Source organism: Staurois parvus, unplaced genomic scaffold (assembly GCF_062004578.1).
Source record: "Staurois parvus isolate SC_StPar_1 unplaced genomic scaffold, SC_StPar_1.0 ptg000551l, whole genome shotgun sequence".
Taxonomy (NCBI): Eukaryota; Metazoa; Chordata; class Amphibia; order Anura; family Ranidae; genus Staurois; species Staurois parvus.
Window position 1 is genome coordinate 36,194 of NW_028318347.1, and position 26,735 is coordinate 62,928.

The following is a 26,735-nucleotide window of genomic DNA, read 5'->3' on the forward strand; positions in this document are numbered from 1 at the left end:
ATGGCAAGGGGATCCAATATTGGCTGGGAGCAGCTTAGCAATGTCCTAGCAACAGGGCAGGGTGGAGGCTGCCATCTCTTGGAGCTTCTCATCCAGGCATGGCCTATACCTATGGCAAGGGGATCCAATATTGGCTGGGAGCAACTTAGCAACGTCCTAGCAACAAGGCAGGGTGGAGGCTGCCATCTCTGGGAGCTTTTCATCCAGGCATGGCCTATACCTGTGGCAAGGGGATCCAATATTGGCTGGGAGCAACTTAGCAACGTCCTAGCAACAAGGCAGGATGGAGGCTGCCATCTCTTGGAGCCTTTCATTCAGGCATGGCCTATACCTATGGCAAGGGTATCCAATATTGGCTGGGAGCAGCTTAGCAATGTCCTAGCAACAGGGCAGGATGGAGGCTGCCATCTCTTGGAGCTTTTCATTCAGGCATGGCCTATACCTATGGCAAGGGTATCCAATATTGGCTGGGAGCAGCTTAGCAATGTCCTAGCAACAGGGCAGGATGGAGGCTGCCATCTCTTGGAGCTTTTCATCCAGGCATGGCCTATACCTATGGCAAGGGTATCCAATATTGGCTGGGAGCAACTTAGCAACGTCCTAGCAACAAGGCAGGGTGGAGGCTGCCATCTCTTGGAGCTTTTCATTCAGGCATGGCCTATACCTATGGCAAGGGGATCCAATATTGGCTGGAAGAAGCTTAGCAACATCCTAGCAACAGGGCAAGGTGGAGGCTGCCATCTCTGGGAGCTTTTCATCCAGGCATGGCCTATACCTATGGGAAGGGGATCCAATATTGGCTGGGAGCAACTTAGCAACGTCCTAGCAACAGGGCAGAGGTGAGGCTGCCATCTCTGGGAGCTTTTCATCCAGGCATGGCCTATACCTATGGGAAGGGGATCCAATATTGGCTGGGAGCAACTTAGCAACGTCCTAGCAACAGGGCAGAGGTGAGGCTGCCATCTCTGGGAGCTTTTCATCCAGGCATGGCCTATACCTATGGCAAGGGGATCCAATATTGGCTGGGAGCAGCTTAGCAACGTCCTAGCAACAAGGCAGGATGGAGGCTGCCATCTCTTGGAGCTTTTCATCCAGGCATGGCCTATACCTATGGCAAGGGGATCCAATATTGGCTGGGAGCAACTTAGCAACGTCCTAGCAACAAGGCAGGGTGGAGGCTGCCATCTCTGGGAGCTTTTCATCCAGGCATGGCCTATACCTGTGGCAAGGGGATCCAATATTGGCTGGGAGCAACTTAGCAACGTCCTAGCAACAAGGCAGGATGGAGGCTGCCATCTCTTGGAGCTTTTCATTCAGGCATGGCCTATACCTATGGCAAGGGGATCCAATATTGGCTGGAAGAAGCTTAGCAACATCCTAGCAACAGGGCAAGGTGGAGGCTGCCATCTCTGGGAGCTTTTCATCCAGGCATGGCCTATACCTATGGGAAGGGGATCCAATATTGGCTGGGAGCAACTTAGCAACGTCCTAGCAACAGGGCAGAGGTGAGGCTGCCATCTCTGGGAGCTTTTCATCCAGGCATGGCCTATACCTATGGGAAGGGGATCCAATATTGGCTGGGAGCAACTTAGCAACGTCCTAGCAACAGGGCAGAGGTGAGGCTGCCATCTCTGGGAGCTTTTCATCCAGGCATGGCCTATACCTATGGCAAGGGGATCCAATATTGGCTGGGAGCAGCTTAGCAACGTCCTAGCAACAAGGCAGGATGGAGGCTGCCATCTCTTGGAGCTTCTCATCCAGGCATGGCCTATACCTATGGGAAGGGGATCTATAGCCACCACATGGATTGGACATATGGGAGTCCTGGGTGATAAACTACATCCGCTCCATGCAGAAGCAATGTGGAGTTCCAAGGGGAAATGTATGTTTGTCTCAAGAAGGACAATGAGAAGACCAGGGAGATGATCTATTTATGCCACTTGTAGAAAAAAATGTGGGGTCCCATGAAGCAATCTATGTCCTACACATGTAGGACAGTGAGAAGTTTTGTGGGACAAACTATGTCTGGCAGCTGAAGTACCATGGGACAATCTCTGTCCTCTACTTGAAGGCCAAAATAGAGTCCCGTGGGACAGTCTATGTCTGCCAAATTCAGGCCAATATGGAGTTTCGTGGGATAATCTATGTTCACAACAAGCAGGCAAATTTGGAGTCCCTTGGGGCAATCTATGTACCCATCATGCAGGACAATGAAGAGTCCAGTGGGACATTATATGTCCTCCATGAACAGGCCATTGTTGAGACCCATGGATAAATCTCTGTCTGCCTAAAGCTGGCCACTGTGGAGTACTTTGGGACAATCTACGTCTATCACATGTAGAGTTGTGTGACAATCTATGTCTGCCACACGCAGGACAATGTGAGATTCTGTGGGACAATCTATGTCTGCCACATGGTTTGGACATTGTGGAGTACAGTGGGACAGTCTAAGTCCACCATGCAGGACAATATGGAGGGATGTTGGCATGCTTATGATGTCATAGGCAGGATGAAATGGACACCCATGAGACAATCCATGTCTACTACTTGGAGAATGTGGTGGAGCATCATAGGACAATCCACATAAAGGGGAAGGTGAAGTCCCATGGAACAGTCCATGTCCACCAGATTCAGAGACAATGTGTAGTCCTGTGGGACTATCCAGGTCTGCTACATGTAGAGACAATGCAGAGTCCCGTCAGACAATCTTTGTCTGTTAAATACGGGACAATGTGGAGTTCCATGGGACAATTTGTGTCCTCTACATGGACTAGACAATGAGGAATGCCTTGGGAAAATTTATGCTCACCACATGGTTTGGACAATGCAGAGTACTGTGGGACAATCTACGTCTTTCCACATTCAAGACAACATGGAGTTCGATCACACAACCTCTTTACTCCATATAAAAGCCAAGGAAGAGTCCCATGGAAGAGGCAAATTCAGGCTTTTGTGGAGTTTAATGGGATAATCTACTGTATGTTCATTACATGCAGGCTAATTTGGAGTCCCTTGGGGCATTTTATGTACCCCTCATGCTGAACAATGTGGAGTCTTGTGGGACTATCTATGTCCAGCACCTGCTGAGACAATGTGGAGTCCCAGGCAATGATCTATGTCTGCCACATGTAGGAGAATTGCATGTTGTTGGACAATCTCTGTCCTCTACATGGAATGGAAATGCTGAGTCCTGTGTTACAATTTTTGTCCACCATATGGATTGAGCAACATGGATAAGGATGGACAAGGATGGCATATGTTCGTCACATGCAGGACAACATGGAATGCCATGGAATAATCTATGTTTGCTACATGCATGAAAACGGGTCCCTCTTTTCTCCTCTGATAAGTCTACCATGGTTGGGGTGCTCTCGGATGGTCTCTCTTGGCTCCTCGGATGAGTCTACCATGGTTGAGGTCCTCTCGGATGGTCTCTCTTGGCTCCTCTGATGAGTCTACCATGGTTAGGGTCCTTTTGGATGGTCCCTCTTGTCTCCTCTGATGAGTCTACCATGGTTGAGGTCCTCTTGGATGGTCACTCTTGGCTCCTCTAATGAGTCTACCATGGTTGGGGTCCTCTTGGATGGTCCCTCTTGTCTCTTCTGATCAGTTTACCATGGTTGGGGTCCTCTCAGATGGTCCCTCTTCGCTCCTCTGATGAGTGTATCATGGTTGGGGTCCTCTTGGATGGTCACTCTTGGCTCCTCTAATGAGTCTACCATGGTTGGGGTCCTCTCGGATGGTCCCTCTTGTCTCCTCTGATGGGTCTACAATGGTTAATGTCCTCTTGGATGATCACTCTTGGCTCCTCTGATGAGTCTACCATGGTTGGGTCCTCTTGGATGGTCCCTCTTGTCTCTTCTGGTGAGTCTACCATGGTTAGGGCCCTCTCAGATGCTCACTCTTGGCTCCTCTGATGAGTCTACCATGGTTAGGGTCCTTTTGGATGGTCCCTCTTGTCTCCTCTGATGAGTCTACCATGGTTGAGGTCCTCTTGGATGGTCACTCTTGGCTCCTCTAATGAGTCTACCATGGTTAGGGCCCTCTCAGATGGACACTCTTAGCTCCTCTGATGAGTCTACCATGGTTGGGGTCCTCTTGGATGGTCCCTCTTGTCTCTTCTGATCAGTTTACCATGGTTGGGGTCCTCTCAGATGGTCCCTCTTCGCTCCTCTGATGAGTGTATCATGGTTGGGGTCCTCTTGGATGGTCACTCTTGGCTCCTCTGATGAGTCTACCATGGTTGGGGTCCTCTCGGATGGTCCCTCTTGTCTCCTCTGATGGGTCTACAATGGTTAATGTCCTCTTGGATGATCACTCTTGGCTCCTCTGATGAGTCTATCATGGTTGGTGTCCTCTTGGTTGGTCCCTCTTGTCTCCTCTGATGTGTCTACCATGGTTGGGGTCCTCTTGGATGGTCCCTCTTGTCTCCTGTGATGAGTCTACCATGTCTGAGGTCCTCTCAGATGGTCCCTCTTGGTTCATCTGATGAGTCTACCATGGTTCGGGTCCTCTTGGATGGTCACTCTTGGCTCTTCAGACTACTTGTTCTGCTGGGCACCTCTGATTGAAGCTGTGCAGTGTCTGCTCAGCACCAGAAGAAATGCAGACAGGGTAGTGCCAGGGCGGATCAGGAGGTTCCTTCCACTGCTGTCCTGGGAGGTGTGTGCTAATTTGGGGCATTAACCATCCTGGAATGTGAACTGTGAGGAGCGGGGAGGAGAGAAGCTGGATGCAGCAAACGGAGAAGGGTGTGGTGTCAGGACAGAGATGAGGGACACACGCCTTGGGTGCAGGAACTTGGGACACCTGTACCTCCCCCTCTGTGAGATCTATACACCTTACAATTTGATTGTACAATCTCTGCCCAGTCAGCCTCGTCCTCTCCCTTTTATATCAATACGAATGAGTGAACTAATAATAAAATGGTTTCAAAAATTGCGTGTTTTGAGTTTTAATATGTATGTGGTAACGATTGGTGAGATCCCGAGAGACATCACCAATCACTCCAGCATCGGTTTATTGTCCAATCATAGATGATCATGTCTACCCCTCCCCCCCAACACAGGGAAAGGAAGCATGGATACATTGTATATAGAGGAGGAAGATCTCCATTAGTGGATACATTTCATCTATACAATGTGACGTCAGAAAGGCCCCCTCCCCCTATCTGAGCTACAAGAACATGGAGGATGCCCCTCCCCCTCTCTGAGCTACAAGAACATGGAGGACACCCCTCCCCCTCTCTGAGCTACAAGAACATGGAGGACGCCCCTCCCCCTCTCTGAGCTACAAGAACATGGAGGACGCCCCTCCCCCTCTCTGAGCTACAAGAACATGGAGGACGCCCCTCCCCCTCTCTGAGCTACAAGAACATGGAGGACATCCCTCCCCCTTCTTCTCCAGCTACATGGAATTGCTGCCAGATACAGACAAGAGGCTGATGAAAAAAACTCTGGGGAGATCGGGTGAGAATGGGGGGCAGTGTGGGGGGGAGGGGCAATGTGGGGGGCAGTGTGGGGGGAGGGGCAATGTGGGGGGCAGTGTGGGGGGAGGGGCAGTGTGGGATGATGGCTTTAGTTCACAGCAACACACTGATAATACAATCTGATCATCAACTATTGTACAGAACACAGAGATCACCTACCTCCCCCACACACAGAGAGATCACCTACCTCCCCCCACACACAGATCACCTACCTCCCCCACACACAGAGATCACCTACCTCCCCCACACACAGATCACCTACCTCCCCCACACACAGAGATCACCTACCTCCCCCACACACAGAGATCACCTACCTCCCCCACACACAGAGATCACCTACCTCCCCCACACACAGATCACCTACCTCCCCCATACACAGATCACCTACCTCCCCCCACACAGATCACCTACCTCCCCCCCCACACACACAGATCACCTACCTCCCCCCACACACAGATCACCTACCTCCCCCACACACAGATCACCTACCTCCCCCACACACAGAGATCACCTACCTCCCCCACACACAGATCACCTACCTCCCCCACACACAGATCACCTACCTCCCCCATACACAGATCACCTACCTCCCCCACACACAGATCACCTACCTCCCCCCCCACACACACAGATCACCTACCTCCCCCCACACACAGATCACCTACCTCCCCCACACACAGATCACCTACCTCCCCCCCCCCACACACAGATCACCTACCTCCCCCACCCCACACACAGATCACCTACCTCCCCCACAAAGATCACCTACCTCCCCCTACACACAGATCACCTACCTCCCCCCACACACAGATCACCTACCTCCCCCCACACACAGATCACCTACCTCCCCCACACACAGATCACCTACCTCCCCCACACACAGATCACCTACCTCCCCCCACACACAGATCACCTACCTCCCCCCACACACAGATCACCTACCACCCCCCACACACAGATCACCTACCTCCCCCCACACACAGATCACCTACCTCCCCCCACACACAGATCACCTACCTCCCCCACACACAGATCACCTACCTACCCCCCCCACACACACAGATCACCTACCTCCCCCCCCCACACAGATCACCTACCTCCCCCCAAACACACAGATCAACTACCTCCCCCCAAACACACAGATCAACTACCTCCCCCCCAAACACACAGATCAACTACCTCCCCCCCACACACACCACCTACCTCCCCCCCCCCCACACACACACCACCTACCTCCCCCCCCCCCACACACACACCACCTACCTCCACCCCCCCCACACACAGATCACCTACCTCCCCACACAGATCACCTACCTCTCCCCCCCCCCCCCCCACACACAGATCACCTACCTCTCCCCCCCCCCACACACAGATCACCTTCCTCTCCCCCCCACACACAGATCACCTACCTCCCCCCCACACACACACATAAAAGACGTTTGAGTGGCTAAATATCCACTGGATGGTTTTTACAGGCACATTGCCCCATGTATTGGGCCGCCCGCTTTTCCACGCACATGACCTTTAATGGCCCCCCAGTCTTAGTCTGTAGGGTTCAATATGGAGTTGGCCCCGCCCTTTCCACACACATGACCTTTAATGGCCCCCCAGTCTTAGTCTGTAGGGTTCAATATGGAGTTGGCCCCGCCCTTTCCACACACATGACCTTTAATGGCCCCCCAGTCTTAGTCCGTAGGGTTCAATATTGAGTTGGCCCCGCCCTTTCCACAGACATGACCTTTAATGGCCCCCCAGTCTTAGTCCGTAGGGTTCAATATTGAGTTGGCCCCGCCCTTTGCAGCTATAACAGCTTCAACTCTTCTGGGAAGGCCGTCCACAAGGTTTAGGAGGGTGTCTATGGGAAGGTTGGACCATTCTTCCAGAAGCACATTTGTCAGGTCAGGCACTGATGTCGGGGGAGGAGGCCTGGCTCGCAGTCTCCGCTCTAATTCATCCCAAAGGTGTTCTATGGGGTTGAGGTCAGGACTCTGTGCAGGACAGTCAAGTTCCTCCACCCCAAACTGGCTCCTCCATGTCTTTATGGACCTTGCTTTGTGCACTGGTGCACAGTCATGTTGGAACAGGAAGGGGCCATCCCCAAACTCCTCCCACAAAGTTGGGAGCATGAAATAGTCCAAAATGTCACCTTAAGAGTTCACTTCACTGGAACTAGGGGGCCAAGCCCAACCCCTGAGGAACAACCCCACACCATAATCCCCCCTCCACCAAACTTTACACTTGGCACAATGCAGTCAGGCAAGTACCATTCTCCTGGCCACCACCAAACTCAGACACGTCCATCGGATTGCCAGACAGAGAGGCATGATTGATCACTCCAGAGAACACGCCTCCCCTGCTCTAGAGTCCAGTGGCGGCGTGCTTTACACCACGGCATCCGACGCTTTGCATTGCACTTGGTGATGGAAGGCTTGGATGCAGCTGCTCAGCCATGGAAACCCATTCCATGAAGCTCTCTACACACTGTTGTTGGGCTCATCTGAAGGCCACACCAAGTTTGGAGGTCTTTAGCTATTGACTCTGCAGACAGTTGGCGACTTCTGCGCACTGTGCGCTTCAGCATGCGCTGACCCCGCCGTCATGTGACGTGGCCTACCACTTGGTGGCTGAGTTGCTGTTGTTCCCAGTTGCTTCCACTTTGTTATAATCCCACTAACAGTTGAGCGTGGAATATTTAGTAGCCAGGAAATGTCACGGATGGACTTATTGCCCAGGTGGCCACCTATCATGGGACCACGCTTGGAGTCACTGAGCTCCTGAGAGCGACCCATTCTTTCACCAATGTTTGTAGAAGCAGTCTGCATGCCTAGGGGCTTGATTGTGTCCATGGAGGGGATTGGAACACCTGAATCACATGATTGGGAGGGGAATGGAACACCTGAATCACATGATTGGAGGGGATTGGAACACCTGAATCACATGATTGGAGGGGATTGGAACACCTGAATCACATGATTGGGAGGGGATTGGAACACCTGAATCACATGATTTGGAGGGGATTGGAACACCTGAATCACATGATTTGGAGGGTGGGGACAATACTTTGGGCAATATCGTGTAGAAGGACTTGGGGAAATGTATTGGAACTTATGTAGCACTACCCCTTGGGTGTTGCTGTTGAATTTGGGTCCTTCTATAGTCCTGCACAGCCAGTTCATTAGCATTTCTCACACAACATTCATCCTCAGTCAGAAAATCAGGCCTTGAGCGTTGTTTTTTTTTATTTTTTTATTTAGGGGATTTAACTTGGATGAAGTATAGGGGTGTATAGGATGCCCAAGGGAACCGAAATCTTGAAGACAACTTCATGAACTATTCACAACTTCTCCTTTAAGAGACACAGTCTGTTTTGGAGGGCTAGCCAGCAACTCCAGTTGTAATACCTCAGACCCCAGATGAACTCCTCTTCCACACAGCAGTCTGTAGGTTGTCAGGATGTTTGAATAAGTACATCAGATGGCACGTGGTTAATCAGTCACAGTAATGGATCAAGTACTTTTCGGCATGAAGGAACGCCGCTCCAGGTGATCACTCCCAAGTCGCTGAGTTGGTCTTTACGAGGTGCTAGCTCGGCTCATCAGACGCACGTCAGAAGACCAGGATACATGGATTAGCTGTACACTCTCAGAGACTTTATTGATGCTTCATGTAGCACTACCCCCTTAGGAGTCCCTGAAGTTTTGGGTCCCCCTATAGTCCAGCACAGTCAGGCAACAGGCATTTTCACATAGACTTGCATCCAGCAGTCAGTAGCCAGTCCCTGAGCTTTGTTTTTGTGATTTTTGTTAGAGGATTGTAGTTTGGATAGGGGAAAGGGGTGTACGGGATGCCAAATGGAACCTAACTGAGGACAATCTTCCTGAACTATGTACATGTCTTTACACAAACATCCTCTTCTTGGAGAGCTAGCCAGCATCTCTTTTTGTACCACCCAAGACCCCAGATTCTCCTAATCCAGCTGTTCTGGGTGAATCCCTAAGCAGGGGATCCAGTGTCTGTCCGTTTAAAAGAAGACAGTCCTGGATAGTTGCTGATCTGGTTTCCCACCGGAGTGCTCCTTCCCCTATCTGGCCCAGGGGGTGCAGGTGTACTCACTCAGTCCTTCTCCTGTGTTGTTGGCGGCTGCTACCAGATCTTCTAGCTGGGCCACTCCTTTCCTGCCTTACAGGTTGTCCTCGCTAGGGGGATGGTGAAGTACCAAGCTTTCCTCCTTCCAAGGTCCTCTTACCTGGATGTGAGCCCCTTCCCATCTGGGTCCCCTCCCAGGAACCTGCTCTCCAACCTCACATCCAGGGGGTGCAGTTCTACTCACTCAGTCCTCCTGTGTTGCTGGTTGGTTGGCGGCTGCTACTAGGTCTTCTAGCTGGGCCACTCCTTTCCTGCCTCACATGTGGTCCTCTCTAGGGGGGATGGTGAAGTCCCAAGCTTTCCTCCTTTCAAGGTCCTCTTGCCTGGAGGTGAGCCCCTTCCCATATGGGTCCCCTCCCAGAATCCTGCTGTCCAACCTCACATCCTCATCTTCCACCTTAACTCTCCTGCTGCTGAGCAGGCTCATTTACTCTTACTGTAAAGGCTGTCCTGGCCCCAAGCCTGCTGTTAGGGATTGGCCAGGATCCTCTTGGAGTACAGACCAGCCACTCCTCACCTCCTCCCACTACTTCTAGATCTTTCTCCAAAGTTTTAGAGCAGGGGGAAATTCCAGAGAGCTGGTTAGCTGTTACCCAAATTTGACCCCTGCCAGCTATCACACCCAGGCCGCTACTCATATCCCTCCTCACTAACAATTTGTGATCTAGCTCCCCCTAGCTATCTAGGAGGGTGCTACATTCACATTAAAACCACATCATGGGGTACAGCAGGACAAGGCAAGTTTTTGACCTGTTTTACCCTCTGACAGATCCTCTACTATGGAAGGAGTCCTGAACATACTGCTTCTGATTTGTTGTACAAAAAAAATACGACCACAGGGTCAAAAAAGCCCCATGGGACGTTAAAGGCAGAGAAAGACAAACAATATATTAAAAGACCAATAGTCAATCTTTATAATGAGAAGAAAATGGCCAGTGAAGCGAGATAAAACATAGTATGATACACCAATTGGATGAACCAACATATATCCAAATGAATTATGGATACACCAATAGGGATACATGTCTTGGTTGGCAGTGGTGTAATCTTCCCATAGCTCCCAACATGTTTCGGAATGAAGTTCCTTCCTCAGGGGAAATTAATGGTATATTGGTAGTACAATACAATAATCTCATATCAATGATACATATAATAAAAGTTACAATGTATATTCAAGTTTGTAACCAGGTGTAGAACTTATTTCAGTATGAACGTCTACAGACGAAAAGAGAGTAAGACCAAGGTCAAACATAGGGTCTTCAAATGGATTGCGTCCACACCTCCAACCTTCACAAGGCCAGTGCAAGGATCCCAATCAGGCACCACCCAGAGTAGAGGCCAATCTATATAAAATATATAAATCCGCTATAGTTTGGCTCACTAACAAGCGAACAAATGCAATATAATAAAGGCCATCTAAGAAGAAAGGGATGATCCTCAAAAATGGGCAATGCACAGGTGCGTCGCAGTGCAGCACGCAACCTAGGATCCCCAGACGTGGCAGTGCACGGCGTCACCACGTCGGAGGGGTACATGCATTTTTGAGGACCATCCCCTTCTTTTTACCTATATATACACCAATCATTAACATTTTGACTCCCTTGCTGGGAATACCTTTGTGAAGGTTGGAGGTGTGGACACCATCCATTTGAAGACCTTATGTTTGATCTAGGTCTTACTTTCTTTTCGTCTGTAGATGTTCATACTGAAATAAGTTCTACACCTGGTTATAAACGTGAATATGCATTGTAACTTTTATTATACAGTGAGGAACAGAAGTATTTGAACCCCCTGTGATTTTGCAAGTTCTCCCACTTCTCCATCATGGAGGGTCTGACATTCACATTGCAGGGGATTCCCAGAATTCAGGAAATCCCATTGTATGATTTGTAAAGAATGTATTTGTCTCGCACGGCTGAACAGAAGTATTTGAACCCCTGAGAAGATCCGTGTTAATATTTGGTACAGAAGCCTTTGTCTGCAATTACAGAGGTCAGACGTTTCCTGTAGTCCTTGGCCAGGTTTGCACTGCAACAGGGATTTTGGCCGACTCCTCCACACCGATCTCCTCTAGATCTGTCAGGTTTCGGAGCTGTCGCTGAGCAACAGTTTCGGCTCCCTCCAAAGATGTTCTATTGGATTTAGGTCTGGAGACTGGCTAGGCCACTCCAGAACCTTGATATGCTTCTTACGGAGCCACTCCTTGGTTCTCCTGGCTGTGTGCTTCATGTCGTTGTCATGTTGGAGGACCCAGCCACCACCCATCTTCAATGCTCTGACTGAGGGAAGGAGGTTGTTGCTCAAAATCTCACAATAAATGGCCCCATTCATCCTCTCCTTAATACAGTGCAGTCGTCCTGTCCCCTTCGCAGAAAAGCACCCCCAAATCATGATATTACCACCCCCATGCTTCACAGTAGGGATGGTGTTCTTGGGATGAAACTCATCCTTTTTTTTTTCCTCCAAACACAATGAGTGAAGTTCTCCTTTGGTCTCATCTGACCACATGACTTTCTCCCATGCCTCCTCTGGATCATCCAGATGGTCATTGGCAAACTTCAGACGGGCCTGGACATGTGATGACTTGAGCAGGGGAACCTTCCGTGCAATGCATGATTGGAAACCATGACGGCATAGTGTTCTACCGACAGTGACCTTTGAAACTGTGGTCCCAGCGCTCTTCATGTCATTGACCAGCTCCTCCCTTGTAGTTCTGGGCTGATTCCTCACCTTTCTTTTCATCAGTGATCCCCCACGAGGTGAGATCTTCCATGGAGCCCCAGTCCGAGGGAGACTGACAGTCGTCTTTAGCCTCTTCCATTCTCTAACAATTGCTCCAACAGTTGATCTATTTTCACCAAGCTGCTTGGCAATTGCCCCGTAGCCCTTTCCAGCCTTGTAGAGGTCCACAATTTTGTCTCTGGTGTCTTTTAACAGCTCTTTGGTCTTGCCCATGGTAGTAGTTGGCATCTGACTGACTGTGGGGTGGACGGTGTCTTTAAAGAACTCAGACAGGTGCTACTAAGTGAGATGAATGAGTGGAGTAGAGGTGGACTTTTTAAAGGCGCAGTAACAGGTCTTTGAGAGCCGGAATTCTTGCTGTTTCTTAGGTGTTCAAATACTTCTGTTCAGCCGTGCGAGACAAATACATTCTTTACAAATCATACAATGGGATTTCCTGAATTCTGTCCTCAGAGTGGGAATGCACCTACAATGTGAATGTCAGACCCTCCATGATTTCTAAGTGGGAGAACTTGCAAAATCGCAGGGGGTTCAAATACTTCTGTTCCTCACTGTATGTATCATTGATATGACATTATTGTATTGTAGTACCAATATATCAGTAATTTCTCCTGAGGAAGGAAATTCGTTCCAAAACATGTTGGGAGCTATGGGAAGATGACCCCACTGCCAGTCAAGACATGTATCCCTATTGGTGTATTCATAATTCATTTGGGTATATGTTGGTTCATCCAATTGGTGAATCATACTATGTTTTATCTCGCTTCACTGGTCATTTGTCCATTTTTTTGTCATTATAAATAAAGATTGACTATTGGTCTTTTAACATATTGTATGTCTTAGATTTCTCTGCCTTTGAAGTCCCATGGGGCTTTTTTGACCTTGTGGTCATATTTTTTTTTGTTTTGTACACTATAGGGATGTTGGCAGTAGCTAATTGACGGGAGTCACTTTGGGTGGGGGACCCCTGTCTCAGCTCCCCATATCCCTCTTATGTGTAAGTCACCCTGTGCCTGTTAGGGGTACAGGGTGATCTGTCCTAATATTGGGGTGGGGGGGTTGTTGATTGTTTAATGCCATGTGGACCCCAATGACCCGAACAACCTCAGACCCATCTCCCTGCTCCCATTTACATCTAAACTCCTCGAGCGCCTCGTCTACACCCGCCTATGCTCTCACCTCAACGACAACAACCTCCTCGATCCCCTACAGTCCGGCTTCCGTCCCCTACACTCCACCGAAACTGCCTTACTCAAACTCTCCAACGACCTGCTAACCGCCAAAGCTAATGGCCACTATTCAGTGCTCCTACTCCTTGACCTCTCTGCGGCCTTCGACACAGTCGACCACCCCCTCCTCCTCAAAAAACTACACTCCCTCGGCCTCAGAGATTCTGCTGTCTCCTGGCTCTCATCCTACCTGTCACAACGCTCCTTCAGCGTTACCTATAATGCTACCACCTCCCCCTCACTCCCCCTCTCTGTTGGGGTCCCTCAAGGCTCTGTCCTCGGGCCCCTTCTCTTCTCCATCTATACCTCCTCCCTTGGCCAACTCATACACTCTCACGGCTTCAACTACCACCTCTATGCCGACGACACACAAATCTATCTCTCAACCCCCCACCTCACCCCCTCGGTCTCAGCCCGAATCACACACCTACTGAGCGACATATCAAACTGGATGTCGCTCCACTTCCTTAAATTGAACCTCTCCAAAACCGAGTTTCTTGTCTTCCCCCCAGCCCGGACACCACTCCCCATTGACTTCTACATCACATCCAACAACGCTACCATCAAACCCGCCCTGCAGGCCAGAGTACTTGGTGTCATTCTGGACTCCAACCTATCCTTCCAGCCCCAAGTCCACTCTTTAACAAACTCGTGCAGACTCCACCTCCGCAACATGCAGACTCCGCCTCCGCAACATGCAGACTCCACCTCCGCAACATCGCCAAAATCCGCACGTTCCTAACCCCAGAAACCACTAAACAGCTCATCCACTCCCTCATCATATCACGACTCGACTACTGCAACTCCCTCCTCACTGGCCTGCCTTGCCGCTGGCTATCCCCGCTTCAGTCGATCCTGAACACGGCTGCCAGACTCATTCACCTTTCCAACCGCTCTGTCTCCGCCACCCCCCTCTGCCAATCCCTCCACTGGCTTCCGATTGCGCAACGGATCAAATTCAAAATCCTAACACTGACGTACAAAGCCGTCCACCATACTGCCCCGAACTACATCACCGACCTAATATCCAAGTACCGCCCAACACGCACACTCCGCTCCTCACAAGACCTCCTTCTCTCTAGTTCCCTGGTCTCCTCCTCCCATGCCCGCCTCCAGGACTTCTCCAGGGTGTCACCCATCCTCTGGAACTCCCTGCCCCAACCCATCAGATTATCACCTACTCTCCTCTCCTTTAGGCGCACCCTGAAAACCCATCTCTTCAGGGAAGCCTACCCCACCCCCTGCTAACTTGCCGACCTCCTCCACTCTTCCTACCACTCCATCCCCCACAGCTATCTCCTCCTGTGCCACCATCCCCCCCTCCTAGATTGTAAGCTCCAAGGATCAGGGCCCTCGATCCCCTCATGTATCACATTGTATTGGTATTGTTCTGTCACATGTTCTGTCCCCCTTTGTAATGTACAGCGCTGAGCGAACTATTGGCGCTTTATAAATACTGTATAATAATAATAATAATAATAATAATAATAATGTGGTTGCATCCCATTGTTCTATTGTCTGTCTGGCTTGGGAGCAAACTATTATGGGATGTATGTGTTTATGTGTATTGGCTGGGTGGGGGGGGTGTCTTCAGCAGCCCTCCCTCCTGATGGGACTGTCTGTCGGTGTGTCTCTTTTTACTAAGTGTAGATTGCCCCGCCCAGGGTCATTATGTAGGGAGGGGGGACTGCCCCCTGGGTGTATATATCTTGTATCTGTGTTCAAATAAACTAGTCTGCTTCCTGGTTTACTTCAGAACTGGTGTCGTCTAGTCTTGTTTTTTTGGCTGTGGTGTCTGTGGTCAGTGTTCGGAGGGTGAAGCGGTATTATAATGGAAGTACCCAAGCGCAGTCTGGGGTCGGTTCTGTTACACTAATTATTTATTTGGCTTTGTTTTGGCTCATTCTTAGTTTCGCTGATTTGTTGTACAGTTTATGCTGAAAATGCAGCACGGTGCTTTGAATGGGACCAAAGAATGAATAAAATGATACCATCCAATAGAGATAATGGGGAAAAATAGAGCACTCCCGATGAAATGAAATACAGGCATACTTCGGTTTACAAATTTAATGCGTTCTGCGCGACTTTTTATATTGCGAAAAGTTTGTAAACTGAAACGCGGTTTCCTATAGGAATGCATTGAAAACCAATTAATCCGTTCCAGACGGCAGAAAAAAGTTAAAATAAAGTCTCATCTGTTCAAAACTCTTTATAGAGTGCACTTTAAAGGCATAAATACTGCACAGGGACATGATAAAAAAAACCCAAAATTTGTAAATGCATTGAAAACCAATTAATCCGTTCCAGAGGGAAAAATATAGCACTCCCTATGAAATGAAATGAAATACAGACGTACCTCAGTTTACAAATGTAATGCGTTCTGTGGGACTTTTTATATTGCGAAAAGTTTGTAAACTGAAACGCGGTTTCCTATAGGAATGTATTGAAAACCAATTAATCCGTTCCAGAGGTCAGAAAAAAGGTAAAAAAAAAGTCTTATTTGTTCAAAACTCTTTATAAAGTGCACTTTAAAGGCATAAATACTGTACAGGGACATGATTAAAAATTAATTTGTAAATGCATTGAAAACCAATTAATCCGTTCCGGAGGTCAGAAAAACTCAAAAAAAATCGTATTTGTTCAAAACTGTACAGAGACATGATAAAAAAAAATCGTAAATGCATTAAAAAACAATTAATCCATACCGGAGGTCAGAAAAAAGTTAAAATAAAAGTCTTATTTGTTCAAAACTCTTTATAAAGCGCACATTAAAGGCATAAATACTGTACAGGGACATGATTAAAAATTAATTTGTAAATGCGTTGAAAACCAATGAATTAGTTGCAGAGGTCAGAAAAAAGTAAAAAAAAAGTATTTGTTCAAAACTCTTTATGAAGTGCACTTTTATATGCATAAATACTTTTACAGGGACAGGGATTAAAAAAAAAATTTGTAAATGCAATGAAAACCAATTTAATCCGTTTTTATATTGCGAAAAAAATTTTGAAACCGAAAATTCCGTGAACCGAGGCGTCGGTAAACTGAGGTACGCCTGTACACGGTTTCAGTTGCCCAACACACATTTCTTCCGTTACCTCCAGTTTAGACACGTTTTCCATGCCCAGTTTGGCACCTCTGAGCCCTTCTGGTGAGGGACTTGAAGACACCTTTTCTAGAGCACTGCCGAATATTTATGTAGCACTACCCCCCTAGGGGTCACTGTTGAATTTGGGACCCCCTATACTCCTGCACAGCCAGTCAGTTAGCCTTCTCCACACAAGCACAAGAAATCAGGCCTTGAGCGTAGTTTTTTTTCTATTTTATTGAGGGGATTAAACTTGGATGGGGTAAGGGGTGCATAGGATGCTCGAAGGAACTGAAATCTGAGGACAACTTCCTGAACTATGCACAGCTTCTCTTCTCTGTCACAGTCTCTGTTGGAGTGCTGCTCCAGTTGTACCACCCCAGACCCCAGATGAACTCCTCTTCACCCAGCAATCTGGAGACTTTCTTCCTGAGCAGGGGATCCGGCTCCTGTTTCTATAAGTGAATAACAGTCACTAGCAAAGATCTAATCTGGTTTCTCACCAGAGTGCTCCTTTCCATATCTGCCCAGGGGGTGTTGGTGTACTCACTCAGATCATCTCCTGTACCACTTGTGGAATGACTGCTGCTACCAGGTCTATCAGCTGGGCTGCTCCTTTCCTGCCACACAGGTGGTCCTATGCCAGGGGGACAGTGAGTCCTGAGTTTTCCTCCTTTCCAGCTCCAGGCTCGCAGGCAGGCCTCGTCCCACTAGGCCTCCTGACAGTGTCAGGAATGGACTTGTGGGCTGCAGGTATGGCCAGCGGGTGCTTTCAGCAACCAGAGGTTCACTTCGGCAGTTAGCCATCACCTGGGGCTGATTGCAGGTGTGTTTAAGGGACGGCCAGACCTGCAGTCTGGGCCTTGGTGTGTGTTTTTTCCATGGGCCCTGTACCTTGTAAACCTGTGTTCCTGTTCCTGAGTTCCTGTAGTACGTTCCTTGTTGCCGACCCTGCCTGTTCTGATCCATGCTGACATTCTCCTGCTCTGACCCCTGGCTCGTCCCTGACCATCCTTCTGCCTGATCCTCTGTACCGTGCTGCCCGTGAGTTACTGAACCCGGCGTGTGACCTGACTACCCTTGTCTGCTGCTTGTACCGTGCCTGTCCCCACCGTTACTGACCCGGCTAGTCTGACCACGTCGCTCTTGACTGTCATCCATCCATCCATCCCGCTCGGACCTGGACCTGCCAGCACTCTCTACCACAGCCGGACGCACTCGGGGGTCGCGACCTGGTTCCAGACTGCACCAAGTCCATCCTCACCATCAGGGGCCCTGGTGAATAGCAGGCTGGGACTTAGACCCCGCGCCCTGAGGAAATCCATGCTGTGGGCTTGGCCTGCCTGACCACTCCACCTCTCCAGCCCTGACTGCACTGTGTACCTATTGGTTTGTTTGTTTGTTTGCACTGTGTACCTATTAGCTTAAGGTTAGCTGGTTTGCACTGTGTTTGTTTATTTGTGCAGCTAATAATAAATATTATTATTATAACATATCTGAAGCCTGCATTTCCCTGTGTCAGTCCACACACCTCTGGTCATACCCAGAGCCCTGACAGACAGCCTTCTACCTCAACCTTACATCTTCCTCCCTCTTCTTCCACCCGACTCTCCTGCTACTAAGCAGGCTCCAACACTTTTTTAAGGGAGATCAGCCCCTTGTCAAGCCTCCTGATGGGCATTGGATGAAACCCCTCAAAAGTGCAGCCAACCACTCCTCAGATCCACCCACTACCTCCAAGGCCCTTCTCTGAAAGCCTCAGAGCAGGGGGAAGTTCCGGAGGGGCTGGCCTGCAGAGTCTCTCAGTCCTGACCAGAATCTGACCCCTCTGACCATCTCTATTGAGCTACTATTCAGCTCCTTTCCAGATATCAAGGTCTAGCTCCCCTAGCTAATTTCGATGTACATACCCTCAAATTAAACCTGAGAGTGCGCACTTTCATCCCATATCCATTATAGAACTAGAGCTTGAATGTGTTTTGGTAAATACCTGAAAAAATCTAAAATTGTGCCTGCGTCCAAATATATATGGACCTAACTATATATCACATACTTGTTTTACATTTAATAATGAAGGTAAAATAAAAGAGAAAGCAACTTTACCAAATTTCCTTTTCTTTAAATCTCTATACAGGTGGATTGATGGACCAAGTCTTTGGTCAGGTTGGTCTTCATATTCACAACTGAGTCACCCTGATGACAAGTCCATATGGGTGTTCCGAGAGCCTGAAAGTCTTTATACTGTAGGATTCATGCTGGACACAAGCCATATCCGTGTTCTAAATTTCTCGATTGTTTTGGATACTCTTCAGCATTGATTCAGCCTCGGTGTGCTGTCTTGGCGCCACTCTGAAGCTGGATAGTCAATCTAAAGACTCACCTCACTGGCTTGCATAGGGGAGCGGAGCCCGTATGGAGTCCAGTAACTTGACGATTGAGAAGAGGAGAAGGCCACCGCTCTGAGCGCCCGTGTAGTCTTATGTATGGGGGATGGCCTCAGCCATCACCAGGGCTTGATCACTGATCTTTCAAGAGAGGAGCTGTATCTTGTTTGGTGGTGACAAAGGTTTTAATTCAAAATCAAACCTAGCTAAATACCAGATGGAACATATAGAAGGGAGGCCTTATCTGGGTTCTGAATGCAACATAGCGGTTGCAATGCCACCAGCCCTTGAGCATGAGAGGATTCACACCAAAGTGAAGAGGTATTTTTGTTCTAAATGTGGCAAAGCTTTCGCAGTGATGTCACGACTTATCACACATGACAGGGTTCATACTGGGGAGAAGCCATATCAGTGTTCCGAATGCGACAAAGCTTTCACAACGAAGGTAAATCTTATCAGACACCAGATGGTTCACGCAGGAGAGAAGCCATTTCAGTGTTCTGAATGTGAAAAAGCCTTTACACAGAAGTCAGAGCTTATCAGGCATAAGATGTTTCACTCCGGAGCAAGACCATTTCAGTGTTCGGAATGTGACAAAGCTTTTACGCAAAGGTCAGATCTTCACAGGCACCAGATGGTTCACAATGAAGCAAAACCATTTCAGTGTTCCGACTGTGACAACGCTTTCAAAACCAAGTCACGGCTTATCAGACACCGGAGGGTCCACACCGGAGAGAAGCCATATCAGTGTCCTGAATGTAACAAACCATTTAGAGAGAAGTCAAACCTCAATATACACCAGAGGGTTCACACTGGAGAGAAGCCATACCAGCGCAAAGCTTTTACATCGAAGGGGAACCTTGGTAATCACGAGAGGGATCACACTAGAGAGAGGACCTATCGGTGTTCTGAATGTGACAAAGTTTTCACACGGAGGTCAAGCCTTGTCAAACACCAGATGATTCACACGAGAGAGAAACCATTTCAGTGTTCCGAATGCGGTAAAGCTTTTATAGAGATGTCAGGTCTTCTCAGACATAAGAAGCTTCACGCGGGAGCAAAACCGTACATAGAGAAGCCTTTTTGTTGTTCTGAATGTGACCAAGCTTTTGCCCAGAGGTCCCATCTTATCAGACACGAGAAGCTTCACACCGGAGAGAAGCCGTTTCAGTGTTCCGGATGTGACAAAGCTTTTATACAGAAGACGCACCTCATCAGTCACCTGAAGGTTCACAAAGGAAACAAATCGTGTTCTGGAGTGGACAATGCTTATCAGACGCCAGAGGGTTCAATGTCTTCATCCTCAGATACATCGAAGAAGCTCTAGAAGAAGGAGGTATTAAAGGGGGAGCAGCTATGCCATTGTAGAAGAGTTTGGGTTGTCCCAGCAGTTTCACACCCCATGTTATCCAACAATCTAGTGGAAAGGTACAATGATACTTTGAAAAACAGAACATACATTACATGATTGTCACATTTCATGAGCAAACAGGAATGTAATAGATGGAGGAATTGGATTTAGCGCTTGTGTCCACCAGGCACACCCTACAGAGCCACGGAATACGTTACCTTTTCACATACTTATTAGACAAGCTCCAATGACTGAACTGTGTTCTCCTTAATGATTCTCCTCTTTTCTTAGTTTTTTTTTTTTTGCTTTCTTATAAAACTTTGATTCAACGTGTAATTTGTTTATTTGTTTGCATCATAAATGAAATGATTTGCGTTCCCGAGTATTTTCTTTATTTCCCCACATAACACATGAACAATTCTTAGAGTAGTGGCCCACATGGAAGAAAAATATATTTTAAAAATATTCTTCCCAAATACATTGACATATATTTTAACCACTTCCCGACCGGCCGTTGCATATAAACGGCTGGACGGTGGCAGTGCAGGGTTGGGTGGCCGTTTATAAACGGCCTCCCGCACCCTGCTTGTGCGCGCTTTCTGGGAGCACGCAGCACCGCGATCCGGTGCCCGCTGTGTCCTCCGGACCTGTACGAGGTCCCGATCATGTGATCACTGATAGGCCAATCAGTGATCACATGCAGAGTAGTAATCAAGATGTCACTTGTGACATCATTGCTTACTACGTGTGAAATCTGTGAATGATCACATGGTACAGGGCCATTCACAACAGCTTTGTACCATGTGACAAGCTGTGACCAATCACAGCTCACTCACTAGTTCTCAATGGCTGCAAAATACCCGATCGTCAGAAGGGACCTCTGTACGAGGTCCCGATCATGTGATCACTGATTGGCCAATCAGTGATCACATGCAAAGTAGTAAACAAGAAGTCAATTGTGACATCATTGCTTACTACGTGTGAAATCTGTGAATGATCACAGAGGTCACATGGTACAGGGCTATTCACAACAGCCTTGTACCATGTGACAAGCTGCGACCAATCACAGCTCACTCAGTACTTATCAATGAGTGCAAGAATGCAGCCAGAGAGAAGGAGAAATGATTGCTTTTACATCCTATATGGATGTAAAAGCAATCAGTGTAAAAAAAAAAAAAAAATGTCATCACCCTCCACAAGTAGTACAGTGTCACCATGATGACACTGTACTGCTAGGGTGACATTATGTAAAAAAAATATGAAAAAATAAAATTAAAATTAAAAAAAAATGTTTAAAAATTATAATTTTTGGTTATAAATTTGGATTTTTTTTTTATACTAAAAAGATAACGGAATACATTTTGGCTGAGATTTATGATGAAATATTATTTATTTGCAAACTTTTATAAAAAAAACTTTTTTTCAAAATGTTTGGACTTTTTCATTTACATAGCAAAAAAAATAAAAATCCCAGCGGTGAATAAATACCACCAAAATAAAGCTTTATCTGTCTCAAAAAATTTGTAAAAAATTCATATGGGTACAGTGTTGCATGACCGCGAATTGTCATTCAAAGTGTGATAGCGCTGAAAGCTGAAAATTGGCCTGGTCAGGAAGGGGGGGAAAGTGTCCGGACTGGAAGGGGGGGAAAGTGTCCGGACTGGAAGGGGGGGAAAGTGTCCGGACTGGAAGGGGGGGAAAGTGTCCGGACTGGAAGGGGACTGAAAGTGTCCGGACTGGAAGGGGGGGAAGCGTCCGGTCTGGAAGGGGGGGAAAGCGTCCGGTCTGGAAGGGGGGGAAAGCGTCCGGACTGGAAGGGGACTGAAAGCGTCCGGACTGGAAGGGGGGGAAAGCGTCCGGACTGAAAGGGGGTTAAAGCGTCCGGACTGGAAGGGGGGGAAAGCGTCCAGACTGGAAGGGGGGGAAAGTGTCCGGACTGGAAGTGGTTAAATACTACAATTTTGGCCATATTCAATATATATATATATATCTGTATGTTTGCATGTTCTCCCTGTGCCTGTGTGGGTTTCCTTTGGGTACTCTGGTTTCCTCCCACACTCCAAAGACATGCTGGTAGGTGAATTGGCTCCTGTCTAAATTGTCCCTAGTATGTATATGTATGAATGTGAGTTAGGGACCTTAGATTGTACGCTCCTCGGGGGCGGGGACTGATGTGAATGTACAATATATATGTAAAGCGCTGCGTAAATTGACGGCGCTATATAAGTACCTGAAATAAATAAATATGTTGAAATGCGTTTTTATATATTTCAAAATATATGATAAATATTTTTAAAAAATATATATATTTTAAATATATTCTTCAGATTTTTTTTTTAACATATAACAAAGTCATTTTTACATATATTTGTAAATGAATTGCAAAAATGTAGATTTGTATCTTTAAAGACACACAGTATATTTGCAATGTATTTTTAAAATATTTTTCATATCTTTTGTAATATATAAAAAATGCATTTCAACATTCTGTGTGTGTGTATATATGGTGAATACGGCCAAAATTGTAGTATTTCAAAAATATGTTGATATCTTTGGGAAGAATATTTTTAAAATATATTTCACATATATTTTTCTTCCATGTGGGGGCCAAGTTCCATTTTGCCAAGCCTCTGCAGCCAAGCTTGAGGGCACCAGGTAAAGCTGGCTGAACACTGACATTTGATTGGTTCAGCAGGTACTGGATGAATTCTGATTAGTGCGTGGCCATCCCTGCTGGAGAGACGTTGATCTGTGGTTGACGTCTGTCAAAGGGCCATGTTGGAAAACTTTTCTCAATCGCCGTCAATCGATGTATTCTGACAGGAGAAGGTGCTGTGGTCTGTACACAAAGTGTCATCATGGGGGATTCCTTCATCCTCCTTATCAGTGTGTATAGAGGAAACAGCCAGAAAAAACTATCAATGTGTGGCCAACTGAAGAAGACCATCCGGTCCATGCCTTCCATTGCAAAAAATGTTCCCTCTCCTCTGTGACAAGAGCACCCCAGGCAGATCTGTGACTTGAACACCATCTGAGGAGGAGTCGCTGTCTGGTGAAAAAGGTGCTCCCTATGCTTCCTTACATCTACCACTTAAGCCTGTTGGGCTCATTGGGTTTCATCTGGTGTCGGGAACGTACTTGTAGGGAGTGGAGACTAGTGGTTGGAAACTGCAGGATAGGCACAGTTCTTAGTGAAAGGGAAACCAAGTAGTGCTGATCACAAGGCAAGTATGGAAATTACAAGGCAAATATGGGGATCACAAGGCAAGTATGGGGATCACAAGGCAAGTATGGAAATTACAAGGCAAATATGGGGATCACGAGGCAAATATGGGGATCACGAGGCAAGTATGGGGATCACGAGGCAAGTATGGGGATCACAAGGCAAGTATGGGGATCACAAGGCAAGTATGGAAATTACAAGGCAAATATGGGGATCACGAGGCAAGTATGGGGATCACGAGGCAAGTATGGGGATCACGAGGCAAGTATGGGGATCACAAGGCAAGTATGGGAATCACAAGGCAAGTATGGGAATCACAAGGCAAGTATGGGGATCACAAGGCAAGTATGGGAATCACAAGCCAGGATCAGCTCAAGTGGTAGAGAAAGATCATTAGAGTCACAAGTTGGGGTCCATGCAGGCAGCGGTGAATCAGAGTTGAGGTCACAAGGCAAGGTCCATGCAGACAGCAGTGAATCAGCTGACATCACAAGTCGAGGTAGATGCAGGCAGCAGATAATCAGCGTTCAGGTCACAAGTCAGGGTCCATGCAGGCAGTGGTGAATCAACGTTGAGGTCACAAGTCGGTGTCCATGTAGGCAGCAGTGAATCAGTGTTGAGGTCCATGCAGGCAGCAGTGAATCAGAGTTGAGTTCACAAGGCAGGGTCCATGCAGACAGCAGTGAATCAGCTCACATCACAAGTCAAGGTAGATGCAGCCAGCAGAGAATCAGCATTGAGGTCACAAGTTGGGGTCCATGCAGGCAGCAGTGAATCAGCGTTGAGGTCACAAGTCGGGGTCCATGCAGGCAGCAGTGAATCAGAGTTGAGGTCACAAGTCGGGGTCCATGCAGGCAGCAGTGAATCAGAGTTGAGGTCACAAGTCGGGGTCCATGCAGGCAGCAGTGAATCAGCGTTGAGGTCACAAGTCGGGGTCGGTGAAGGCAGCAGTGAATCAGAGTTGAGGTCACAAGTCGGTGTCCATGCAGGCAGCAGTGAATCAGCGTTGAGGTCAGAAGTCGGGGTCCATGCAGGCAGCGGTGAATCAGCGTTGAGGTCACAAGTCGGTGTCCATGCAGGCAGCAGTGAATCAGTGTTGAGGTCCATGCAGGCAGCAGTGAATCAGTGTTGAGTTCACAAGGCAGGGTCCATGCAGACAGCAGTGAATCAGCTCACATCACAAGTCGAGGTAGATGCAGCCAGCAGAGAATCAGCATTGAGGTCACAAGACGGGGTCCATGCAGGCAGCAGTGAATCAGCGTTGAGGTCACAAGTCGGGGTCCATGCAGGCACCAGTGAATCAGTGTTGAGGTCCATGCAGGCAGCAGTGAATCAGTGTTGAGTTCACAAGGCAGGGTCCATGCAGACAGCAGTGAATCAGCTCACATCACAAGTCGAGGTAGATGCAGCCAGCAGAGAATCAGCATTGAGGTCACAAGTTGGGGTCCATGCAGGCAGCAGTGAATCAGCGTTGAGGTCACAAGTCGGGGTCCATGCAGGCAGCAGTGAATCAGAGTTGAGGTTACAAGTCGGGGTCCATGCAGACAGCAATGAATCAGCTCACATCACAAGTCGAGGTAGATGCAGCCAGCAGAGAATCAGCATTGAGGTCACAAGTCGGGGTCCATGCAGGCAGCAGTGAATCAGCGTTGAGGTCACAAGTCGGGGTCCATGCAGGCAGCAGTGAATCAGTGTTGAGGTCACAAGTCGGGGTCCATGCAAGCAGCAGTGAATCAGCGTTGAAGTCACAAGTCGGTGTCCATGCAGGCAGCAGTGAATCTGTGTTGAGATCCATGCAGGCAGCAGTGAATCAGTGTTGAGTTCACAAGGCAGGGTCCATGCAGACAGCAGTGAATCAGCTCACATCACAAGTCGAGGTAGATGCAGCCAGCAGAGAATCAGCATTGAGGTCACAAGTCGGGGTCCATGCAGGCAGCAGTGAATCAGCGTTGAGGTCACAAGTCGGGGTCCATGCAGGCAGCAGTGAATCAGAGTTGAGGTCACAAGTCGGGGTCCATGCAGGCAGCAGTGAATCAGCGTTGAGCTCACAAGTCGGGGTCGGTGAAGGCAGCAGTGAATCAGAGTTGAGGTCACAAGTCGGGGTCCATGCAGGCAGCAGTGAATCAGCGTTGAGGCCACAAGTCGGGGTCCATGCAGGCAGCAGTGAATCAGTGTTGAGTTCACAAGTCGGGGTCCATGCAGGCAGCAGTGAATCAGCATTGAGGTCACAAGTCGGGGTCCATGCAGGCAGCAGTGAATCAGCATTGAGGTCACAAGTCGAGGTCCATGCAGGCAGCAGTGAATCAGTGTTGAAGTCCATGCAGGCAGCAGTGAATCAGCATTGAGGTCACAAGTCGGGGTCCATGCAGGCAGCAGTGAATCAGTGTTGAGGTCCATGCAGGCAGCAGTGAATCAGTGTTGAGTTCACAAGGCAGGGTCCATGCAGACAGCAGTGAATCAGCACACATCACAAGTCGAGGTAGATGCAGCCAGCAGAGAATCAGCATTGAGGTCACAAGTTGGGGTCCATGCAGGCAGCAGTGAATCAGCGTTGAGGTCACAAGTCGGGGTCCATGCAGGCAGCAGTGAATCAGCGTTGAGCTCACAAGTCGGGGTCGGTGAAGGCAGCAGTGAATCAGAGTTGAGGTCACAAGTCGGGGTCCATGCAGGCAGCAGTGAATCAGCGTTGAGGCCACAAGTCGGGGTCCATGCAGGCAGCAGTGAATCAGTGTTGAGTTCACAAGTCGGGGTCCATGCAGGCAGCAGTGAATCAGCATTGAGGTCACAAGTCGAGGTCCATGCAGGCAGCAGTGAATCAGTGTTGAGTTCACAAGTCGGGGTCCATGCAGGCAGCAGTGAATCAGCATTGAGGTCACAAGTCGAGGTCCATGCAGGCAGCAGTGAATCAGTGTTGAGGTCCATGCAGGCAGCAGTGAATCAGCATTGAGGTCACAAGTCGGGGTCCATGCAGGCAGCAGTGAATCAGTGTTGAGTTCACAAGTCGGGGTCCATGCAGGCAGCAGTGAATCAGCATTGAGGTCACAAGTCGGGGTCCATGCAGGCAGCAGTGAATCAGCATTGAGGTCA

At 48.4% G+C, this 26,735-nt stretch overlaps 1 protein-coding gene across 1 annotated transcript in view; it reads left to right on the forward strand.

Moving 5' to 3' along the window:
- The first annotated feature begins 5,306 nt into the window (after positions 1-5,306).
- Positions 5,307-26,735, forward strand: part of LOC149451022 (uncharacterized) — a 66,236-nt gene continuing 44,807 nt past the window's right edge. Inside the window, exons 1-2 of the mRNA XM_089691145.1 lie at positions 5,307-5,468; positions 18,825-20,302. Of these exons, the coding sequence (XP_089547271.1) occupies positions 19,292-20,302 (1,011 nt within the window). The 5' untranslated portion in view covers positions 5,307-5,468; positions 18,825-19,291. The remainder of the gene's footprint in view (positions 5,469-18,824; positions 20,303-26,735) is intronic.